Source organism: Cheilinus undulatus, linkage group 22 (assembly GCF_018320785.1).
Source record: "Cheilinus undulatus linkage group 22, ASM1832078v1, whole genome shotgun sequence".
NCBI lineage: Eukaryota > Metazoa > Chordata > Actinopteri > Labriformes > Labridae > Cheilinus > Cheilinus undulatus.
Genome location: NC_054886.1, coordinates 11,848,793 through 11,872,335, shown reverse-complemented (window position 1 = coordinate 11,872,335; position 23,543 = coordinate 11,848,793). Strand labels below are relative to the sequence as shown.

At 37.7% G+C, this 23,543-nt stretch overlaps 2 protein-coding genes across 5 annotated transcripts; both read right to left on the bottom strand.

The window, feature by feature from the left end:
- Positions 1 to 1,640: 1,640 nt before the first annotated feature.
- On the bottom strand, positions 1,641 to 5,470 carry gpha2 (glycoprotein hormone subunit alpha 2). Its single transcript, XM_041778787.1, has 5 exons — positions 5,401 to 5,470; positions 4,786 to 4,852; positions 2,793 to 2,929; positions 2,400 to 2,584; positions 1,641 to 2,316 (listed from the first exon to the last, which is right to left on the bottom strand). The coding sequence occupies exons 1-5, from the start codon at positions 5,420 to 5,422 to the stop codon at positions 2,215 to 2,217; spliced, it is 513 nt and encodes a 170-aa protein (XP_041634721.1). The 5' UTR covers positions 5,423 to 5,470; the 3' UTR covers positions 1,641 to 2,214.
- On the bottom strand, positions 5,437 to 23,484 carry LOC121504150 (membrane-anchored junction protein). Of its 4 annotated transcripts, none has more exons than XR_005991437.1 (11): positions 23,364 to 23,460; positions 22,515 to 22,622; positions 21,361 to 21,406; positions 21,137 to 21,212; positions 20,736 to 20,846; positions 20,560 to 20,588; positions 18,756 to 18,892; positions 15,014 to 15,077; positions 12,758 to 12,948; positions 11,818 to 11,913; positions 5,437 to 5,545 (listed from the first exon to the last, which is right to left on the bottom strand). XR_005991437.1 is itself a non-coding variant. In XM_041778784.1 (10 exons), the coding sequence occupies exons 2-10, from the start codon at positions 22,613 to 22,615 to the stop codon at positions 11,874 to 11,876; spliced, it is 795 nt and encodes a 264-aa protein (XP_041634718.1). In that variant the 5' UTR covers positions 22,616 to 22,622; positions 23,364 to 23,484; the 3' UTR covers positions 11,463 to 11,873. The 4 variants fall into 4 exon arrangements, 2 of the variants coding, with proteins under 2 accessions (XP_041634718.1, XP_041634719.1); XR_005991438.1 differs by lacking the exon at positions 5,437 to 5,545 and adding an exon at positions 5,569 to 5,586; XM_041778784.1 differs by lacking the exon at positions 5,437 to 5,545 and having other exon boundaries at positions 11,463 to 11,913; positions 23,364 to 23,484.
- Positions 23,485 to 23,543: the final 59 nt, after the last annotated feature.

The following is a 23,543-nucleotide window of genomic DNA, read 5'->3' as shown; positions in this document are numbered from 1 at the left end:
TGACACCAAGTTATCAATGCTGTCAGCAGTTTGATATGAATGATGCTGAATAAAAGTGTGAAACCAAGAATTTTGAGTAAGCTTGAGACTTTTTGAAAATGGATTCAGTATTTTCTAGTAGTCTTGTAGTTTCATCTCTAATTGGTTAACAATCAGTGATTTCAGTATCCACTCAGGTGATGCATTTCCCTGTGTAATTTCTATACCGGACATTTTACATGATTAATAAAGACGAAGTAGAGGAGAAGTTATTTGGGGCCTTGAATCATTAAAACAGGGCTAATCTCTGATTAATGGCCAAATCAAAAGTCCCAAAATTTACAGCACCGTGCAGAATTTTTTGGCATGTTTGGGGCAAATACTGAGGCTGTGCTAAGGCATGTAATGACGAGTAAGTCCACTTGAGGGCACTGTCAAGCAGGAAGGAGGATTGACACAACCCTGGTCATGCTCTAGATGTCCCAAGCGGCAACCTCTGGTCCTGAGAAATGAAATCAATGCGGAAGTGCAAAAACTTGCAATACGGCGAGTGTCCAATTGAGGCTGGCTGCAGGAACTGTCCCGTCTAAACACATGATAAAAAGCTGTTTTTTACACTAGAAATAAACTGGTTTACAGCCTGGTTAAATAAACCAAGAGATGCCATCGAGCTTGACCTTGGCTGCTGAGCAACACGCATGCGTTTTGATATGCATAAAGCCTGACTCTGACTGCCATCCCTCCCCTATCCAGCCCTGGTTTTTGACATGTCAGGACTCATGATGAATCCTTAACGCCCTACAAGCCTGAAACTTCTGCACATGACTGGCACCCAGGTAAGAGCTATAGTTAAGGACACACCCAGATTTACAGCTAAGGGTGCTAAATTGTTTCTCATTTTCTCTTCCCTGATGCCAACCCCATCCTAAACCTCTATCTAAATAAGCCTGCTCAAGATTTACCTTACATGTCTGTCAGGAAATAACATCAATTTTGATTGGCCTCATTGATAAGATCCCCAACAGATTAAGCCTGCATGCACTTTTTTTTTCCCTTTAAGGACCTCTTTTAGACTATCTTGTTAGTTTATCGTTGGTTTTTGGTTGAATGCGCAAATTGAACATTCATATGAAATTCTAAAAACTTTAGAGGGCGTCTCTGAGATCTTTGGCAAACTTATAAATGGAAACCAGTGGTTTAGCATGCAATGGTCACCATTAAAGCTAGTGGATAACTGGGTTGCCCGCTTAATTTAGAGTGGATTAAATAGAAGGAATGATGTCAGTTGATCAAGAAAAAAGATTGCAATTAACTACAGATATTGTGATAAATAAATCTCTCAAATAGATAATAAAAGACTAGAAACTTTATTGCAAGTGGTTTCAAAAAATGTAAAAAGCTGTTGAGGACAGTGAAAAATAACATGACTAATACAATAAACCTGTTATTTTTTCTGGATTTGATTAAACAAAATTGTTGTGATATTTAGGCAGCAAGTAAAATAAACCGTCCACTTCTTTTACAGTTGCAGAACAGAAATTTATTGAAAAAGTTTCATCACAAAACTTTACAGTGCATTCTTTCTCTTTTCATTTTTGACATTTCCAACATTCTTTGGTTTCATCAATAGATATTATTTACAAAATGTCTTTACGCTCAAATCATAAATATAAATAAATTTGTACATTCTTTGGTCTTTTTTCTGTGTATAGTGGTTTTTGCAAAGAATGAGTTAAACTTCTTGTTTTATTGGGCTTGATGTTGATTTCAGTACATGACTGTTTTATTAAAAGTCAATATAGAGTCACATTACTGCCTGAAATGTAAAGTTATTAATTCTGAATGTAAAAGTGAAATGAGATCAGACTTTAATGAGTCGTGATTTTGTTTAATCACAATTCTGTGTACTTTTCTGCTACTGAGTAACAGATTAATAGTCAAACTACTTTTTAGCTGCTCAAAAGGTCAAGTGTCAAGCTTCAAAGCAAAGTAAAAAATGAGAAAGGTTTGGCCTTTAACACAAATGCAAATCAGTCAAGTTTTTTTGAAAACCTCCCCGAAACACACACAGAGTCAGTCGCACTAACATTTACAGCAACTATTTGGAATTCATTTTAAAGTTTTCAAGTGGGCAAAGATAGAAAAAGTTTTTGCATCACTGTAAATCTTGAATATTAATCATTTATCCATATTGGAGCTGTACTGTGGTTCACATCCTGGTGCATGCTGGGTATGTCAGTAGCGAGATTTGCGACACATGTCGCATCGACAGGCCTTGGCTGTGAGGATCTCCATTTCTTCATGACGGCCTCGAGGGCAGTCAAGGCGTACTTTGATCTTAGGAAGACAAGACATAAGACATGATTAACTTATAATAAAGATTAACAGTAAACAATGTTAATGAACATTCAGCCCCTTACCTTGGCATCCTTGCTGATGGTGCAGCATCGAGACGCAGAGGTGATGTTGTGGGTGAAGTTTGACGCCACCAGCACTGAGTATCTGGAGGGGAAGGCGCTGGACTCACAGTAGCCCACACATGCATAGACCAGGTGGGTGCCTTTACATGTGCCCCGGCGATCACTGCGGATGGTCACATTGAAGGCTGAATGATGAAGAAGACAGAGTGATGAGTGATGGTGCAGTACCAGCAACAATCCCTACAAATTTATTGTGACAACATCAAACAAACAGAAAATCTCATTCCACTTTTCCCATGAATCTTTTCATATTATATCTTAAAGTATGTTAATAAATTTAGAATGTCTGGAGGAACTTTAACAGTCTTTTAAAGTGGGTCCATTATTACTCACGATGCAAGTGACATCCAGGAGTGGGGCCATCATGACTCCAACCAATAGGAGAGAAGAGAAGAAGTGATATCACTGGAAGGACCAGCAGGCAGAAATGTGAGGTCATGCAGAGCGACATCTGGATGGCAGCCTGGAGGGTCCAAAAAGAACACCACAGTATGTAAGACACACATTAAAAATAAAGAGTAAACCAAAGACCTTAAAGGTTTGTTTGTGCAAATAATTTTAACATTGACAGTGTAAAATCCCTTTGACAATTTTTTAGTCAAAGGGGAAAAATCAAGACAACTAGAAGTTCTTAATGTTCAGTAGGGTAAATGGTGAGTTTTCACTGATCCTGAGCTGATCCCCTCATGAACTTTAAATCCAAGTGTTGCCCAGAGCCCCTTACCTAATAGGTGATTTCCCATGCATTTGTGCCTGTGTGTCACTCAGCTGAGTAACAGCTAATGTGGATAAAGACAGTACAGCCTTTCATTCTCTTTTCAATCTGCCTCATTTAACAGCTACCTGCTGACACACGTATGTACACAATGTTAGAACTGACTCTTACAGGCATAGCAGCTGAAGCCATGGCAGCGGCGTCAATGAAATAATGTACCTGAATGGTTTCGCAACTAGAGGAAAGGTGATGCATCTCTTTTGTTATCTATGTTTTTCTATTTTTCCATGTAGACACATGTTGTGCCCATATGCATGAATGAGCTTCGATGAATTCACGTGCTAATGCCCCTTACATATACACACTCCCACACGTGTGTAAATAAAGTCATGATTTCCCTGGAATTCGGTGATCCTGACCGTTGACCTCTAAAATGGCAGCTATTTCCAGCTCCGCTTCCTTCTGACTGGAGCGCTGGGAATCACTGCCATGGCGATGGGGCAACAGCCCAGGGGACGCCATTAACGCTCCTGGTACGACCAAATTAACAGGTCAGGACTGTGTGTGAGGACATTAACCCCGTGTCAGCTGGCGGGGCAGGGAGGGGGGGGAATGCCCGGCTTTTTCCTCTTATGTGGGGTTTCCATGCCTGAAGGTTCGGTTTGTTTTGGAGGAAAGTGGGAGGGCTGCCGTTCAAGACCACCAATACATCTGATCTAACGATATCCCAGTAAGAGTTCAGATTCTTCTGTTCCTAATACATATGCAAACACGCCAGTGTCAAGATCAAAAACCAACGATAGAAAAAATCGGAAAATGCACATGCAAATGTCACATCATCTACGAGAGAAGCTCAGTTCAGTTTAACTTTTGTTGTTTTTAATGAAAAACAATCATTATGATGAGACATTATTAGGTTAAAAACAATTCGATCTTTTTCTTTATATTAGCCTGACACTGACTGAACAGTTTGGCAGCAATGTGACCAATGAGTTGCACTGTTTTGCATTTTAACAAAATAAAAAGCAACAGTATTGTTTTTAAATACACAGTAACTAGTAGTGGGACATTTACAGCTTTGCACATGGGTTATTGGTGTTTCTATAAAGTTGAGGATCTTCACTTACTTGTTACTCAACACTAAACAACACCAGCATGGTGTACGTTATTAATATTTTAATGTTGCATCACTGTTTGCATCAGTTCTGTGCTGAAGAGATCTCATACTCCTTTGTCACAAAATATCCAAGATTAATTAATTTAAAGGGCCAGCTGAGAAATCAAGATCTTTTAAGAGAAAACAATATGCACACATTTTTATAGCACTGCCCTCCAAATAAAAAACCCAACGCTGAGAAAGTCTGCAAAATCTTGAAGTTAAAGTGGGAAATGCAAGGAATACCTCCATAAATTACACACTTTCTCCCACTGGGACTGAACTGGGTTAGACAATAATTTTCCCCCAAATCTACAACTTAATGTGACTTGTATGAATAATTTTTCAGACTTTGCAACAACCCACAATATCAGACTTTAAAGGACTATTCCAACAACAAGCACTAGATTCTCTCCCAGGTATAGAAAAGAGCTCCCTCTTACCTGAAGACGGACCGTAGAGCAGGAAGTGCAACCTTAAGAGTGCAGTGCAGGTGTGTCCACTGACAGGTGAGCGTCTGGTCTGATCCTCATGCAGGGATGTAAGTAACACAGGTAAGAGTGAAGGCACTTATAGCTGTGGACACACCCACGATTACAGGGCTGAGAGCCACTCAATCTTTTCTTTTTTTCCCTTTTTCACCATTTCACTGTCTTCTCCGCTTGTACCTGCGAAAAGTCAAATTCTCTCTAGAATATAAGCATTTCCTTTAACTCATTTCTCCAGCTTCTTCTTTCTGCAGTGTTCCCATCTCTGAGTCCCTCCACCCTCCCCATCCTCGCTCTCTGTTTTAAACCATTAGGGGCACCGCTGCTGTGACACAGAGGAAAACTAGATAGGTTTTCCATCATTGCACCACCACAATAGTAAGAACACACACAGCTTTACATCTCACATAAACACACACACAAACACATGGAACCACATACAGCTGAACACAGAATTACTCGTACCCGTGCATGCAAAGGTGGCGTCAAACTAAAATAACACTGTAGGCCTAAGCTGTCAGTCGATACAGACTACAAGGGAAATAAACTAAATGGGAGCACACACACCACACACAGACTCACAAAAGCCTGCCTGGATTTCCATTTGTGGTTCCAGGAGGAAGGGCAGGGTTAGGTCAGAAGATATTGTGGGTTTGGGTCAACTCTGTGTGGCAGATGATGGGCATACTGCTGGAAACGCCTGTCTCTGCTTCTCGTCCTTCTTGTCCTGAACAGAAGATGTCGGCTTAGCAACCACCTCCCAAACTCCTGCGGGTTGAAACAATCTTTAAATAGACTCTGAGATTATTTGTTGGATATTTACAACCATAAAAAATTGCCGGATCAGACCGCAGCTAGCTGTGATTACTTCCTAAAAACGTCAAAACCTTCAAAACAGTTGTCCTTTGTTTTCTTACGTTGAGTATCCATGAGAAACTGGGTTTCAGGGTGAAAGGAACAGAAGTAATCAGAATCAGCTTTCCTGAGGTTTTTGGTTTTCAGAAAGACTTCTTAAGTACTCTAGGGCCGGGTCGGGAATAAGTGATGTTGTGGGTCTGCTATGACACCATACCCTACTAATATTAGGCCATAAAAGTAAATGACCCAACTTTAAAGAAAAATCTTGTCTTCACAAAACTCTCAGTGAGAAAACTGCAGCTGGATGTGTTCCAGTGTATGATTCAAACTCACGTTTTGAATTCACTGTACTGTGGTCGGATCCCAGGTGTTATATTCATCACTGATTCATTTATGTCTTCAGCTACAGCAGCAGTTCCACATCTGTCTTGTACCCTTCAGGAAGACAGACTGCAGATGCTCTCTGTGACCTTTGACCCACTACAATGAAAATACTTCAGCCCTTAAAACCTGGGGTAAAACCTAAACCAAGCCAAGAAGTACTTGTACTCAAAAACATTAGACACTACTCTATATCATCAATGTTAGCCTCCTTTTATCCTAAGCAGGTAGGAAAAGTTGGAGTCGTGTCTGCAGTTCTGTTTTATTTTAACATGAATGAAGATGACAAAGTAGAGCAGACTGCTAACATGCATGATAAAATGTCAAAAAGAGAACTTTCAAAAATAATTCTAAGAGCTTGATTGATTTTTATTAGCGTTGAGTGGTGAAGGAGCTCTATTGTAATCAATGCGTTACGTTTTTCTCTCACTCAAGCCCATTTTTGGGGAATTAGACATGCACCGATTTACATGATAATTGGTAACAACGAGTCACAAGCTGGCGGCTGAGTAGCTGTCAGCCGAAGTGTCAAGTTGATAGTTTAAGTTGAGAACATTTTTTTTTTTTTACTTTGTCTACGGCACTGAGTCCACAGGGACAAATCAACAAACACTAAAAGTTCCCTACATGAGCTTTAACTTTGGGGTTTTATTGTTTTATAAATCATGCTCCTGGTGTATTTTATTCTATCTTATTTATGTTTTATGTAGGGATTAGTCTTTAAGCATTGGTTTCCAGTTTCTAACCAGGGGTCTTAGGGGTGCCAGAGCTTTCAGGGTTCGTCTGCTCTGAGATCAAAAATTAGATTTTCACATATCAGCTTACATCAATGTAGCACATTTACTGGATGGTTCATAGACAGGTCTTTTGGTAGGCGCAAATGTTCGTAGACCTGCTCTACTGAGATTTTTTTCACTCGAAACAAAGTTGATGTTAATCTTTGACAGCAATGCATCAATTTTTTCATATGGGTCCTGAAGGGGCTCATCATTTTAAAGATAAAAATAGAAGTGCTGCGACGAAAAGATTGTAAATTACTGGTTTAAATTAAAGATAATCTGAAAGAAAAAAAAAATCAATTAATGCCAGTTGTTTTAAAGTCGTTTCCAGTGAATGACATTATAGATCAAATGTACCACTTGTACCACTTTGAATCATATTAAATTTCTCTTTGTTTTTTGGAAAGCATCCTGTGACCCTCCTTCAGTATCTTGCGAACCCCCCGGGGTCCCGACCCCCACTTTGGAAACCACTACTATAAGGTGTATCATGCCACTCTACACACACGTCATTTTAATTGCTATTGACTTTCCTTCTCATTTTTATTTCATTTAGTTTATGCATGTTTCTTATTCTTATTTGAGTTCTATTGTATATTTACCACCTTCTTTCTCTGTTGTTATGTTGCTTCAAAAGCCAAATTTCCCCTCTGAGGATCAATTAAATATTATCTTAACTTTTAAAAAAGACCAGAATCACTAACATAAATAAACCACATTTAAAAGACACTTTTCTTCTGAGGCACAATCAGATTTTTTAAGTCAACCACAAATGTACCCTGATGCTTAAAAATAAAATAAAATAAGAAAAAAATAATAATAATAATAAAAAATTCATAACAAATTTACTTTGACTGGTATTTGGGTAGGATATGCAAAGGAAAAAGTTTTTAAAGGTCTAAAAGTTTTTCCTTACTCACGAAAATAACATTTGGTTACCTCTCAGAAACTGTGTCCATACATACTTTTTTTTGTCCATTTCATTTTTCCTTTCAGTAACTTTGGCAAAACATTTTCTTTTTATCACTATTTGGGACAACTTATTGCAGTTCATTATTTAGGATGCTAAGGCTTCCCTTGCTGCACTTTCACACACATCCCCACTCTCACACGCCTGAAGGAAAACAAAATTATCATCTTATGGCCCCTTTACCCCGAACGTTCCCACTCCGGCTATGTCAATGGAAAACGGAATGTGTGACATCATCACCTGAACCCCCCACCCACAAAACAATTAGTGTGCTGATTTTAAGCAACATGGACAGCCGGGGTGTGTGTTTCTTCTGATTCCATGCCAACCAGAGAGAGAGAGAGAGGGGGCGAGAGACCATGAACATGAATGGACAACAGCACCTCAAGGAGGGAGACATGAATGAACTTTGCTAAACTGAACTTGAGACCCTTTTTCTCTCTCATACACATTTCTGCAGTGTGACTCAGCCGGGTGACTGATGTTTGTATCACTCAGTGGCCCCGTCGTTCCTGGCTGCCGTGGAAACCATGGCGTCTTGAATAACTATAATATCATTAATGTGTCCGCTTCCACTTCTGCCCTGTTATTCTAATCTCAAGCGTGTGTGTGTGTGTGTGTGTGTGTGTGTGTGTGTGTAGGCTATTAAATTTGATACGCGTCTCTATAGAAGGGCATGATGTATGTCTATGTTTTAAATGAACGTGGGGTTGATACAACTGCTTGTGTCTGTTTTTGTGAGTCTGTATGATGTTTGACAGAGTATTGTGTGTTAAAGTAGATGTGACTGTAAGATAAATGATGTGTGTGTTATTTTGGGCTCTATGACAATATAAGGAGAGGATTAGGCAAAGTTTTCCTGTTTCTAAGATGATGTTGTAGTTCAGCTGACCCATTTACCCCCCTGTAGAAACACACATGGAGGCACGGACACGTGATGCAGAAACAAAAACACACTCTCACAATCTTTTCATAAAGTTATCAACTTGTTTGGCATATTTTTTTCTAGAAGGTGAAGAACATCAAGTCCAAATATTCAAACACAAAAACATGCACTTATTAGGTGAACGCACCCCCTCCGACAAAGATGGAACACTTAGCTAATTTAGATTGACAGGAGGAAAGTGGAGTTTCCACAAGGTGACACTCAGGAGCTCAAGGTGTGCACTTATGAGGACAAAAGCATACACAAGTACACACCTCATTAGACGTGGAAAATCTAAGCAAAAAAGTACATTGTCTTCCTTTAGAGGGTTCTTGTGAGATCTTAGGATGGTCCGCATACTGATGAAAGACGGTGATGTTTTGCTGAAACCAGCTGCTGAAATTTTTTATTTTGAATAACAATTCTCACACTTGGGGGAAAATAATACAAAAATTGATCATAAAAATGATTCATTTAGCTATTGCCATGCTATAACCAGAGTAAAAGGAATTTAATTAGCCTTAAATCCAAACTTTAATACAAACTTTACACCAGCGGCCATCAACTCCATTTGCTCAAGGGCCAGATTTTTCTTGACAGACGCCATAGGGGCCGGACATTGAAATTAACTAGAATAAATTCCATATTTTGGCCTGATTAACATATTTTTTTAATGATATTGTCCTTTAACCGAACTTACAGCCTTGTGAAATCAGCCCCTGTCACCTTTGACGATTGAAATATTTAACTACATATTTCTGGACTCCTCATGATGTCTATTACTGAGTTTTATACAAAAATATGATTGGCCACAGAAGAAACAGATCTTCAGTGTAGATTCTTAGGAAGGGAAACTGCACTCTCAAAGAGTCTTGCATGGAAAACTGATGTGAAAATGACAGCTATAATCAAGATAAGACTGTTAAGTAGACATATACCATGCCAGTCTTCCTCTATCAATTAAGGCGTAAAAAGCCCCAAAATACAGTGCTTAACAAATTTATTAGACCACCCTAACCCTAACCAAAGTAAGGTTTATGCCACAGCTGCCCTAAATTAACAGCATTGGTAATTACCAAAATCATTTTTTATGTTTCTGCAATGTTTAATACACCAATATGTAGAAGCTCTTTAACCCAAATATTTTAATGCTAAAATATAATTATTATTGTTATCCATGAATTTTCAAATTTACAAAAAAAAAATTGAAAAAAAAATAGTAAAGCACATTAATATTTCTTGATCAATATGTCAAATTATAGTTATTTACTTGCATTCCTGAAGAGAAAAATGAGTTTTAGAGGTTGAATGTTATGCTTGATTCATTTCTGACTTCTCAGAGAAGCCCAGTGAACCAACTCAAATTTGGGTGAATTCAGTTTGAAATCCCTCATTCCTGTTTAAAATGGTAAAACATGGAGAGCTCACTGAAAATGAAAGAGTCCACATCAAAGCATTTCATGATGCTGGATGGTCTTTGATACAAATATGACAGGTGGTCTAATAAATCTGTTAAGCACTGTATATATTCAAAAATATTACATTCTATCCCTCTTAAATTTTCTGAATTTGATAATCTTCTGAGGGCCAGATGGGAAGTTGTGGGGGGCTACATGTGGCCCCCAGGCCGCCAGTTAATGATCACTGCTTTTCACTTTGAGTAATGGATTTGCCTTGGCAGGTTAGAACAATATGACCTCATTTTGTATTGCTGCTCTGATCGGCCCGTAATCAATGTGACAGACAGAACGTTCATCCAATCAACTTCTGAGAATTTTTAAAAAACTCCAGCCCTTCCCAAACACATTGTATGGGAGGTTTCCCAGATTAATGTCAAATATATACATGCAGTGGATATATGAAATAGCCTATCTTTCATGTCAGGTTAATCAGACTTGACTTTGTGCAAAATTTTAGGAAAAGAGCCATGAATAGTATTTATCTAATTTATCAGAAACAAGTTTTTGATTAGCATTCATTTTATTTATTTAATATGTAAATTATTTGTTCTCTAAGAGGATGTAACAATAACTGGAGGAAAACACGCTAGACCAGAAGTTGTAAGACAATTGCAGTGGGTCATGCTATTTGCCTTTACAACTGATTTTGTTGACGAGGTAGCATCAAAAACCAGGTGTTATGTACCTTCACAGCTCACACACAGACTAAACTTTACCTTCATGTCAGCCAAGACCTCACCTTTATTCTTTTCCCTGCTTTTTGACTTTTGCTGCAGCTGTACTGACACATGCCAGGGCAGCAAGATGAGGATGTTGATTGTACTCCAAAAACTGTGTTTCATCACAAGAGTTTTTGTGAGAGCTTGTGCAGGAATAATCTTCACTGAGAAATCATTTTACAGACTGCTGTCTATACTAGTGAGTGATCGTAAGATGAATAATCATTTAAAATGTCTGGTTAAGGTTTGAAAATTATCTATGTGGAAATTGTAGCTTACAGTTACAGTATCTATCTATTCCATGCATTCTGGTGAAAACTGGCCTTTAATTCTATTTTTGGTTTTCCACAATATACACCACAGTCCAAAGTCTGTGGCACATCCTGTAAGTGCTACTACTCTCTGATCAATTAAGCTCAAGATATGTGCAGAATCTATTGTTAGTAGGGCCAGCATGTATCAGGCTGTACTGAGCAGATTGACCCAAACAGGAAGTCAGACATAGGGATTTACAGAACATACATCTGATTCAGAACAAAACACCACCTTCAGTCTGATGATTGTTTTTCTATTTCTAACCAACATAACATCAAAACATGACGTACAAATTGTAGCAACTGAATCCTATGAACTCTAACTCTATAGAAAGTATGATGAACAACAAATATGTTAATGGTCACTTTCATCTAAGTAACAGCTGAATGTTAAAACTGGTATCCAACAGTCATTCTTGCTCTGAGGAAAGAGTCTTGTTTTTATATAACCACTGTAACATCGCTGACAGCAAGAGAACTCTCAAAACAGAATGAAAATCAATATCATCGATATAAAATAGCGTTCAACACTTCTAAATACTGCTCCAGCAGAAACAAGAAACAGTTTGAACACTGCAGAACTATAAACAAACCCAGTGAGTTTCCACAACTGGAACCAGCAGAACCTTCAGTGTGACGGCCACGGCTCTCAGGGATCGTTGAGGAACAAGGAGAAGGGAAACACATGGCTGCAAAAAGAGACATATAGAAAGATATACAGGATTCATACAATCATATGAGTTCTTTTCAGCACAAACTCCCAAATTCACATACATATTTTCTTGTCCTAATTTTGGCTGCTTGCTGCTAGCAACTGTCTACCTCAGCTACAGCTAGCTTGTTTAAAATTTCATGGACAATGCACAGCTGGTCTGAAACTGCAAATACATGTGGTCGGATTTTTGAAATAAAAGCGTATTTTAAGATGACAGTGTAGATCAATGTTTTAACTTTCAATTAATCTGAGTGGATATTAGATAAAAACATTCAATGTACCTATCCACACTAATGGATCCTTACACCCCTACCTGGAATGTCAGCTAATTTCAACAGACATTTTAAGGAATATTATAATTTGTGGGATTAAAACCTAAAAAGTGTTCTTCAAATATACAGCTATGCTTAACCAGGGGAGCTGAAGCTTTCATTTTGCGTCGACACTGGTGAGTGTATCATCCCTACATCTGTTGGGCATTGCTGATCTTATACCAGTCCTGTCCTGTGTGTCTTTTCAGTAGAAAGTGTAAAGAGGAGCCTTTTTCTGCTGTATTTCACTCAGAAATAATCTATTTTCATAAAGACCATCTGGTTTGTTTCTGTGGCTCTTTAAGAGCCACTAGTGTTGTTTCAGGCTTGTTTCAAATATAACCAACTGAAACACCTCACAGGGGTTTTAAACAGCCATTCAGAACTAAAATTAGGTTAATGAAAGCATCACCATCATCATCATCATCATCATCATCTCCACTCTGAACATGACTACAGTGAATGTGACTGCTCAGGTTCAAAGTGTGAATGTGCTATCATGCTAACCTGGCCAGTCGAGTCAGGATCCCTGGTCTTTTAGGTTTTCCAAAGACAGAATCTGTGCTTTCTTCCTCCTCCTCCTCCTCCTGTATCATTTCCTGTTTATTTCCTGGATGCAGTTTACCTGGAGTCCAACTTTCTCCAACAGTGCTGATGCCTGATTTCTGCTGGGGTCCAACAGACCCTTTTGTACCTTTCTGAAAGAGAAGATTTTAACTTTTCTGAAGGGAGGATATAATAGATTTAACAACTTCATAACAATTTAATAACAATTTAAATGACCATTCATGAACCTTTACACAAAGCGATGATGGTCTTACCATATCTTACTACTTTAGGCAAGGATTTTTCCATGTATTAAAACTGTATGTATGGGGTAAAGTAAGTCTAATAGAGAAAAAACTTCACAGAGCAATGTCTTCTACAGATTTATGTAGAGAATGGATAGAAAAAGTATCATCTCCTATAACATTAGACATGTCTACCCTCCTAGTTTACTTCCTTAAATTTCCTGTAAAAAGACTGATTATTTCTATGTAGTTATTTTAAACACTGCTGCATTGTAGGTGTGGGCTAACAGCACACTGCCAAAAACAGCATTTGTTTACAAAAGTTGTTTTGTATGTGTGACCTAAAAAGTAAAGAGTTCAGGCTGCTTTAAGTTGACTGAACTTGAAATGAGTTAAGATAACTTTGTAAATTCACTCAAACAAGAAAAATAAGCTTTCCCCGAACAGCTAACCTTCTTCCTGTCCAAACCTGGAAGTGGCACCAGCAGACTCGATTTAGCTTTGTAATATTTATGTGATGGTTGTGGCAACTAAGTAGTCTCCTTGGACTCATATACATTTCAATTTAAATCATAACAACTTCCATCTTTTATTAGACAAGTGAAATTAGGAACATGAGTCAGAAATATTTTTAACAGAACTGAATCAAACATAAACATGCAATCACGAGCTAGATGAGAAACTATGCTTTTTAATGACTATACAAAGTTTTCTCATCTTCACGTTTCAAGTTAGGTAAGCTTAAAATTTTAAGGCATTCTGTTCTGGGTTGCACCAGCTATGCTGAAGTTCAAATGTAGCCTAAATTAAATGTTTTTTAATTGTTTTTTAAATTACTACAGCATTTTCTCTTTACAAAAATTTAAGGTGCTGCATCGGTGGAGATAGTTTTCACATAGACTTGAGTTGTAACCTAACTCCCTCCGTAAAATATGATTGTTATGGTAAGTTCTGAAAGGTTGATGAAGAGTTTACTGGCCGTTTGGTGTCACCAATTTATTCTTGGAAAAATTACACTGTCATTTTCCATGAGGGAAGGTAATATGTCCATCTACAGCTAACTTTTCTTATGTTATTGACCACTTCACCACTCTACGTCAGCACTGTTCTTTATACTGGCTCAGCGTTTAGGCTGTAGACTTTGGTTGTCACCTACACAAGATGCTTATCACAGTATTGAATTTGGTACCCATCCCTACTGGTGAGTGGTGAAGTTTTTCTTGAGGACTGAAGTTGTCAAACTAGTGACAAAGTGTCTAAATCAGCTTAAATTCTAAATGGAATTCATTCATGAAGTCATTAATTTATAATCCTTGCTTGTATTTTGACAACGTATCTTCTTTGCCATCAAAGCTAATGCTTAATGACTGGTGTTTAAACGTAATTCTTTAAAAAGCTGGTAGACTTGCATTGGCAGATCCTTCTCAGATAATAAGTAACCCCAGTGAGCTGACATTACTGGTTTAAATCATTTTTTCCACCTAAAAATAATTTGAGTGGAAAAAGCGAGAGACGGATGAGGTAGATAAAAACTGTCAGAGCGAACAAGTGTAAAAACAACAGGATCAGATGAGATGAAGTGCCGTAGAGATGTGTGTTGGGTAATTTGGGGTTTTTGTTGCTAATCAAACTGAAGCACATCACAAGAAACACAAGGAAACACGTAGACTCTCCATCTGATGTAATGCTATTATTAACCCTAATCACAGTTGTTATCCTACCTGTCTGCACTGATGTTAGCCTGGGGCTACAATAAAGACGGAGATGCTACAAGTGTGAGTGTGTGTTTATAAAAGTGGAAGAGAGGAAACGAAAGTGTGTAATGAGATTGACACTGTATGACTAATTGTTGGAATCAATTCAGTGTCAGTCATTTAAGCCCATAAACAGCTATAGGTTAAAATAAAAGCCTTCATTTAACTCTGATTAGACACAAGCCAGTTAACCAGTTAAATATGAATGAAAGAGTCACCTTGTCAGCTTGTCCTGGATCATCTCTCATCGTCTCTTCTCTAGTGCATAAGTCATCATGTAGCCTGTGAAAGACGGGCAAAACATGTTTTAATACAAGATTCTTTCATTATTCTTAGGTATTAAAAATAAGGATATCAACAAGTTGAATTGAAAAGAGTGATCTTGCTTCTCATGCTGCATGCTAGCATTTTTCTGTCTCTCTTGGACTGATGTTGAAGTTCATCTTTATGTATTCATGTATTTGTCCTGATACATAAACTATAATGTTTTTAACACCAAAGTCATCTAGTGTTATTTAAGCCACAAATAACTGTAAATACAAAGAGGTTTGCAAATGAGGCCTGCCTCAAAATAGGACTGCAAAAGGGACTGGGCCTTAAAATAGTATGGGCTTTTGTTTAAGTTTTACAGTAACTGTTTGTAAAAGTCATAAACGTGATTGAAAAAGGATGGGTTTTATAATAACTCCAGCAAGGAGCTGCATTTGTGTGTGCTTTAGCACCACCTGTGGACAAAGAAGAAATGTTAACATGCTTCACATTTACAAAGTGTCTCAACATATTTTCTTCAAAAAGGCAAACGCATCACCTAAAGTGAATACTGACTGCAGAAAATGTGAAAAAGGCTCTTTCTCAGGATGCATACAGGCATCAGTTTAACATCAGTATTTGCTGCCATCAAAAAATAATGTTGCATAGGCTATGTCAGTAGCAGTTTATCTGTTAGGCCAGTCAATTTAATGCTTTATCAAAGAACAGATCTTTTACAGAGAGGTCACAGTTTGGTACGAGTTTGGTTCACTGGTAACAACAAGGAACATGAAGTCCCAAATTTAAAGACCTGATTCTAAATTTCCTCATTATATTACTTTAAAGCTGTCTATTGTGTAGCTTAGCTTAAGCATGTGTTCTATTTACCATAAAAAAGCGACTTAAAAAACAGATAAAAAAAGAAGTAAAAAAAAAAGCAACAAAGAAATATAAAGTTTAATATCTACTGAGAAGGATAAATAATTAAAAGATAATAATGAAAAAAAAGCACATATTTTAGAGCCTTTTTAAGGCATCATGTTTGTGCTTTATGAAACGTGCCACAACGCTGTCACACAGTTGTTAGTACACTGCATATTAAATGTTATATGTGGATATATAGAGGCAGAGAACGACGGCTAAAGAGTGCATACTTGTGCAAAATCCTGACTTGTGTTTGTCAATGAAAGACCACAAAAGAGCGCCTAAATATACACTGAAAGCATTTAAAAGTATTAGTGTCGTTAATGTCCTAAACCCTCTCTTCTTTTACATCCAGAGGCTTTTAAAAAAACAGAAGTTAATAGCCAGTGATCTCGCCACTCCTCTGCATCTGCAACCACAGATAACTTTTCTTTTCGTGTGTTTTGTTAGGCCTGTTTTCTTCGTCTTCCTTGGCTGTTTAAAAGCTGTTAGCCAACAGTTACGAGTAATACTGCCACAGAAATTTGGGGGTAATACTGTCATCTATGGTTGCTGTTTTTCTCCGTTTTGACTGCGGACTGTTGGAAGAATTCAGACATATTTGTCATGTGCACTGAATTGTGACCCTGGAATTGTGATGGTTTGCGACAAATAAAAATTGCCATTACACCCCAAACAAATTCTAATCTGTTCTTGTCATCAAACATGGGAGAAAATGTTGGCATAGTGGGAATCTTCCTCAAAACAAGCATTGAAAAGAAAATCTTTATTTCAAACAATCAGTCTCAGTATTGGCCCTGATTTTCACAATAAAAAATCTCTAGCAGTTTCCTTGAGTTGCCTCATCAAACCTCGACCTTGCAGCTTTTTGCCATAATAATTGCAATAAAGAAATGATCAATATTCCTGCAGATAGTCCTGCTTGTTTTCTGTACTGAATAAAGAGGCCTCAATATTTATTTCAGTTAATTACAAACAGCTAAAAATCCTCACATGAGCTTTCATTTTCATTGCATTTTCAAGTACACATTTTTGAAGTGCCTTTGAGGGCTCAAAGAAGAAAATTCTAGCAGCTGACACTTTTTGACCACACTTGTTCCTTGAAACTGTTTTCCTTTTTCTCATGTTTAACCAGCAGAATATATAAAAAATAAACTTTTATGCTCCCTAGAGCAGTGTGGAGACACACACTGGTGACTGCCGGCGGTGAATAAGTAGTTTATAAGAAGCCTCTGAGAACAGACGACCCTGGCAGCGCTCACACAGCGCCTCTGTGTGCCTATGTGTAGCACCTTTGTTATGACATGTTAAGTGCTCCAGTCAATGTGGTGAATATAATTCAATGAGAATTGCTGACATTTGGTTTCCTGTGAACAGGTAATGATGCTTGAGGCTTTGCTATTTGCAGGATGTTTACACAGTTTGTGCATCTGAGTGTGTTTCTGAGGTTCAAAAAGAGAAAATTCTTGTTTATTTAAAACACAAACTAGGTGAAGACGTGTGTGCAGATTAAATGATGATTTCTGCCCCGCTGATCTGACTGTCAGTGTGATTGAGGTGGCGCCCGTTCGCCTCTTGTCTGTTTCATAACCGCAAAAAATCACTGGAGCGCATGTACGTGTCAGAATAGATGCTTGGTGATATTATGAATAAGAGCTTGGGACTGTGTGTTCACAGGTTTGTGAGAAAATGTACAATAGCAAGTACAAGAAGAAGTGATTGCTACCATTAACTTCAGTGGTACATTATGCAAATTACTGCTCTTACAAGAAGGACCATTTTACAGTAGAGTCAGTTAGTGACATGGAAATTACTCTCCTGCATAGTGTTTATAAAATATTATACCCCCAGAGTTATAAAGTTTAACTAATAAAAGCAGTATTATACCCTATCTGGATAAGAGTACAAACTGAGCCCCATCCTTATCTTTAGATAAACCTGTCCAACTGCTTATTCAAGTAAATGTCTTTTTAAAAAGCAAAAAGAAAAAGGCATTAAGGTATACAGACATGGACAATCGATCTTCTGAGGCTAAAACAGAGCATCAGACTGGAAAAGAAAGGTGACTTTAGTGACTCTGAATGTGCCTCAGTTGTAACTGGCTGGCAAATAATTGCTGTTTAACTTGGATTTTTTAACAGTGAGCCATCTCCAGGGTTTACAGAGAATGGTCCAACAAGGGAAAAAATTCAGTTAGCAGCAGTTTTCTGGGCCAAAACGCCTTTTTGGTTAGCAGAGGTCAGAAAAGCATGACCAGACTGGTTTGAGCTGATAGAATGGCAACCATAACTCAAGTAACTCCTTGTGTCAGAAGGCCACACTGGCTGCCACAATAGGAAACAAGAATGGGAAGCCGAGATTATTTGCACAGGCTCACCAAAACTGGATAACTAAAGATCAGATAGGGTCTGAATTGAAATCCACATGAAAGCTTACTACACCAGCAACAACCATGGCATGTTCAAAGTCACTCAAGGCCCCTTTTTCCCTCATTCTGATGATGATCCCCTGATCATGTCTGCACGCCTGCATGAATCGTTCACTCACATGTAATTGAGGGTTTAAATATTGATGTTAATGCACAGCTAAACAGGTGTTCCTGTGTAAGTGATTAGTAAAATTGTTCTTACATTGTACAGACCGAGCTAAAGTAGATCTCTCAGTCTAAATTGAATCTAAATGAAAACCTATCTATCTGATTGCAGTTTCTGTTTCTTGGAACATTCTAGGAACCACAAGTTCACTCATGGTTAAACAGGACAAGCATAACTTAGATACAGCACTCACCCCGCTATGAAGCCCTCACTTTCAGCCTCCAAGTCAGCGATGAAGGGCTGGACTATAGCCTCCTCTAGTGGCGAATCTCTTCTACAGCGCTTTGACTGAGGCTCAGAAACCGGTGGATAATGTGCAGTGTCTTTCTCCTACAGAAAATGAAAGACTAAAGAATAAATGATACATAGCATGGGTGGATACTTTACCCTTTTTACATAAATGTGATTCAGACTTACTAATAAAACATGTTGTCACATTAGAGCAGTGCATACACACTGTGTTTATCTCCACAATATTCAATAACAAAAATTCCGGTCAGAAATGTTTAACCAAAGGAAAAAGTAAAATATCAAAAGAGAAAAAAAATCAGTGCAGTCCTGTCATACATGACATAAATGGTCTGATTTTTTCCCCTTTCAAGAATCATTTTAATCGACAGTGTATGAGACTAAAGTCCCAGTAGAGTAATTAAATAGTTAAAGGCTTCTTAAACCGTTTGGAAAATAATCTACATGGTTTGAGTCCAAACACAAAATAAATAAATGTAACTGATGTAATATTTTGTTTGCTAAAAGTAACCTCTGGAGCAAAACCCTTAGGTAGACGAGACATTGTTTGCATTACTGGTATAAAAAGGCCTTAAAAATCTTTGACAGAAAAGCACTCATTTCATCACTGTTACATCCTCGAGAAATGCAATCTTTTGAGTTTTGACAGCTTTAATAAATTTAAATATGCCTGCTCTGTACATAAGATACTACATGGACTTCTCCCATCGCCTTTAGGTGAATATGTGAAGTTGAAAGCTAATAGGGACACAACCACGAGGACCACTGCCAGAGGAGACTGTGAGGTGCCATTCAACGCCCCATCGTTGGACAGACGGTGCTGTCAGTCAGGGGTAGTAACATCTGGAACAACATACCACCTGTGAGAATGCCCTACATACACCACCATCAACCCCCATTTTAAAAACAACTGGCTCAAATAAAATCAAACCTGCGCCCATTGGTAGGCAGATCTGCTGCATGTACATTTGTTAGTTCAAGCTGCACCAATCCACCTAACACTGCAGTTTATATTTATCTTTGTGTTCTGTGCAATGCATGCTTACATGTTTGTATGTATGCATGCATTACACCAGCCTCCTTTATATAACTGTTAAATATGTTAATGACTATTGTTTTGTCTGGATGATTTTACTGCTGTATGCATGTGTGGGGCATAAGCATGTCAATGTGACTTTTATGTAGCATTTTCTTGTTGTTCTAGCATGATTTGTTTTTGGTTTTTTTATCTGCTATAACAGCTATATGCTCTTTCTTTTATATAACTTCTGATTCTTGACCTGTGTCTGTAACACAAACATGTATCCTTGCACTTGATATAGCACTTTAAAGCCTGTACTTTATTCAGTTTACATTGCTCTTGTTATTGTGTGCTTGCACACTGTAAGTACTGTTGTTCTGCCTCATTTGTGTTACCTGCCAAAGGACTGTGGATGTAAATTAGCAGGTTTGCTAACCCTGGTATGTATATATTTTCTTTTGGGTTTATGTTCATTAATGTGCTCATTTAATTGGGATTATATGTCAGAAAATGCATTTTTTATGTATTGTAATGTGCTTGAAGCTCTGCTTCTTAATTGTGTAAAGCCCTTTCAGTTTCTCTTTGTGTAATTGATGCTCTATGAAAACAATTTTCTAGCCTTGTCTTTTAATTGTTGCTTATGAATAAAATTAAGTGTTATTAAGTGTCCTTTTCTTCCTCGTCATTTTATTACCATTACTTTAAGAAAAACAAAAGAAAAACTTACCAAGTTCAGCTTCCCCCCTCTTAGCCTTCCTGAAACAAGAAAATAAAGATGCAAAAGAGCCACACATTGTCATAATTACAGTGTGTTATATAAAAGTATGTGTCACTGTTTAATAGGATGCCTTTTTTGAGCGGCTACATGTCGACACAGCTGTGTTGATATATAGTCATCCTCACCATTTACCATGTTTTTCTCCAGGTAGACAATTAAAGTAAATGGATGGGCTCTGAGATTCCTGTCACACTGTTTGCACATAGTCTTCGACGCGTCCTCCCACGGCTTCTTGTCTGGTAGTTACAGTTAAACAAATATGGAGAAGTTCTACTAATTAAGCAGGTGTGCAAAGAAGATCCATTGCTGTTGATCTGATAAAAATCTGGATCATCCAAACACCGGTTCACTAAAACATAAATGTTGATGTTTAAATACTAATTGAAATAATACGTCTTTATGAGAAAATCTGCTGGAGAAATACGCAGTATTCATACAGGGTTGAACAGTAGGAGACATAGAAAGCTAATGGACAAATAAATAAATAGAAATGTCAACAAAGTGATGAATTCACTGTAAAGGATACAAGGAAAGACATTGAAGTTGGTACTAGAGAAGGGCTGAAGACTGTCAAGGTTGCCGAGAACAGTTCTGACAATTTCCTGAAAGAAGGAGAAAAATTAAAGAGCAATATGAAAAATGTCAGTATCAATCAAGTAGAAAATTAATTTTCTAAATTATAGGTTTAATGACAGTGATTTATCACTGAAATTATAAATGCTTATGGAGCTAAGCAGTACTCATGATTACCTCAAATTCGGTGCTGAAGCTCTGTCCTCCAATGACTTCCTCTCCACTGATAAGAAAGAAGCACAAATATTTTACACATTATTTTGTTTATACAAAACTCCTGCATCATTCATTGTTTTTACACAGTATTAGCAACTTTAGCTCTGGGACTTTTCAACAATAATCTTTGACTGACTATAGGACTTATATTTTGATGCCTTTTGCTGTTGTATCACCGGCTTTTTAGGCTTTGGCTGAACACTTCAGAGCTTGTGCAACACAGATAGTACCTTTCCTAAATAACTATAAAACACCTCACTCAAAAAGGAAGAGATATTTTTAAAGCATTAACAAACCGTTTTTCACATCCTAAAAAATGTAGACGGGTCTTTCAGAGTCTTAGATCGCCTTTTTTGCAGATGAAGTGTAATATTAGCACATATCACAGGGTGTAATAGTTGCCATTTAAAAATGGTTTTGTATTGCCTTGAAATTAAAATGATGTATGAATGTTTCCCTGAGATTAAAGTACATTTTTGAGTACTCTGGAGAGCAGAGTCATGCAGCAATTGGATGCAACATCCATTTATAGTTTTTTCTTGCAGGTTGCACTGTTTGTTTGACTTATACGGAGCTTTTCTGGTTTTACTCTGCTTAAAAATTAGATATAAAAGAGAAGAAAATAATGATGGGAAGATGAAAGTAATTAAACCTACAGCAGTTGCTTTAACCTAGAGCCTAGACTCTGAAGTTTGGTCAGCAATTACTCTACCAATTTTGATGCTGTTTTTTTTTTTACTTGGGGGTTACCTTGGGCGTAGAAGAATGTAAAAAGCCCCATCAGTAAACCAGTAAGTACAGTTTCTAGTCAGAACAGTTTTTTTTTTTGTTTTTTTTTTGCTTGTGTTGCACTGGATAACTATAGCTGCTTTTGGAGACAAATCTTGGATAAAGTCTCCATTTCCAGCCGTTACTACAAATGAAGTGACTCACTGACTCTGTTTATGAAGGTGCTAATTTTCTCTGATTTTGTCTTCACTCTTCAGCTGTTAAGCTGTGTTGTCTCAGTAATATCAGGGATTGTTCCTTTCCTTAATTCTTACTTCTCTTTCTATCAACAGGGGAAAAGAGCAGATATCCAGATATGGCTGAGAGGATGTGAAGAACTGGCTTGCCTGGGGCTGCTGCCTCCTCTGATCTTGAACTTGAAGATTTGACTGCCAGCTCTGAGGATTCGGGTCTCAGGGACCGGGAAGGAAAAAGCAGACAGGGGCATGGCTGACCTTAGGATGTTTGGGCAACAAAATCACAGGTAGACAAATTTAAAATGAAGCACATTTTCAAAAGTAACATTTGATATGTTCAGTACAGGCCTGGATAATAAATTAATCTATTTATAAATTGTGTTTGTGAAAAACTAGATTTCCTCGAGTTCCTCTGCAGGTCCCCTGGACTTCAGCAGGTTGAGCAAAGGATGGACTGGCCGGAAATGACGTCAGAATAAGAAAAGTTCGGATATGCTAACAGGTTAAAGTAAAAATTAAAAAAATATTTCGGAACAAAGGCCTATTAACAAAAATAAATAAATAAATAAATTTACCTATTACACGTTGGGCAATGCAGCTTATTCCATATAAACAATAAAGGTGAACTTTGTACTCGATATTGACTTAAAAAATAAAAAAAAGCAATATTTTCCTCAAGCTACTACCAATGCTTAACAAAACCAACCTACAAATTTAATTTTTAAAAAATTTAAAGCTTACACTTCAACCTTAAACGGTTCTGTTCATTTTTGTAAAATGTTATTGACAAAAGCAAAGCAAGCAAAATCTGTTTCAGTAATTTCTTTTAAATTTTTACAGGTTTTAAGAAGGGAAGACAGTCTAAATAAATTCAGCAAGCTAGCTAGGAGTAGCTTTATGCTATGTGGTTAATTGGCCTGATTTTCTCTCTAGTTTGCGCTCTCTGCTGGATTTCAGTTTACAGTACCAACGATAAAACGCTAGAAAATATTTACACACCTTTCAACCAGCAAATTTCCTCCAGGACATCTACAATTTACAATAATCTTCCTTCAAACGCTTAACTTCAGCAGATCCAAGCTAGCGGAGCGCGAGCGCTCAGTGGCTTCCTCTAATTATTTATTTCATAGTTGACAAAACTATCAGGCACACTCACGCCCTCTAGCGGCCATGCTCCGA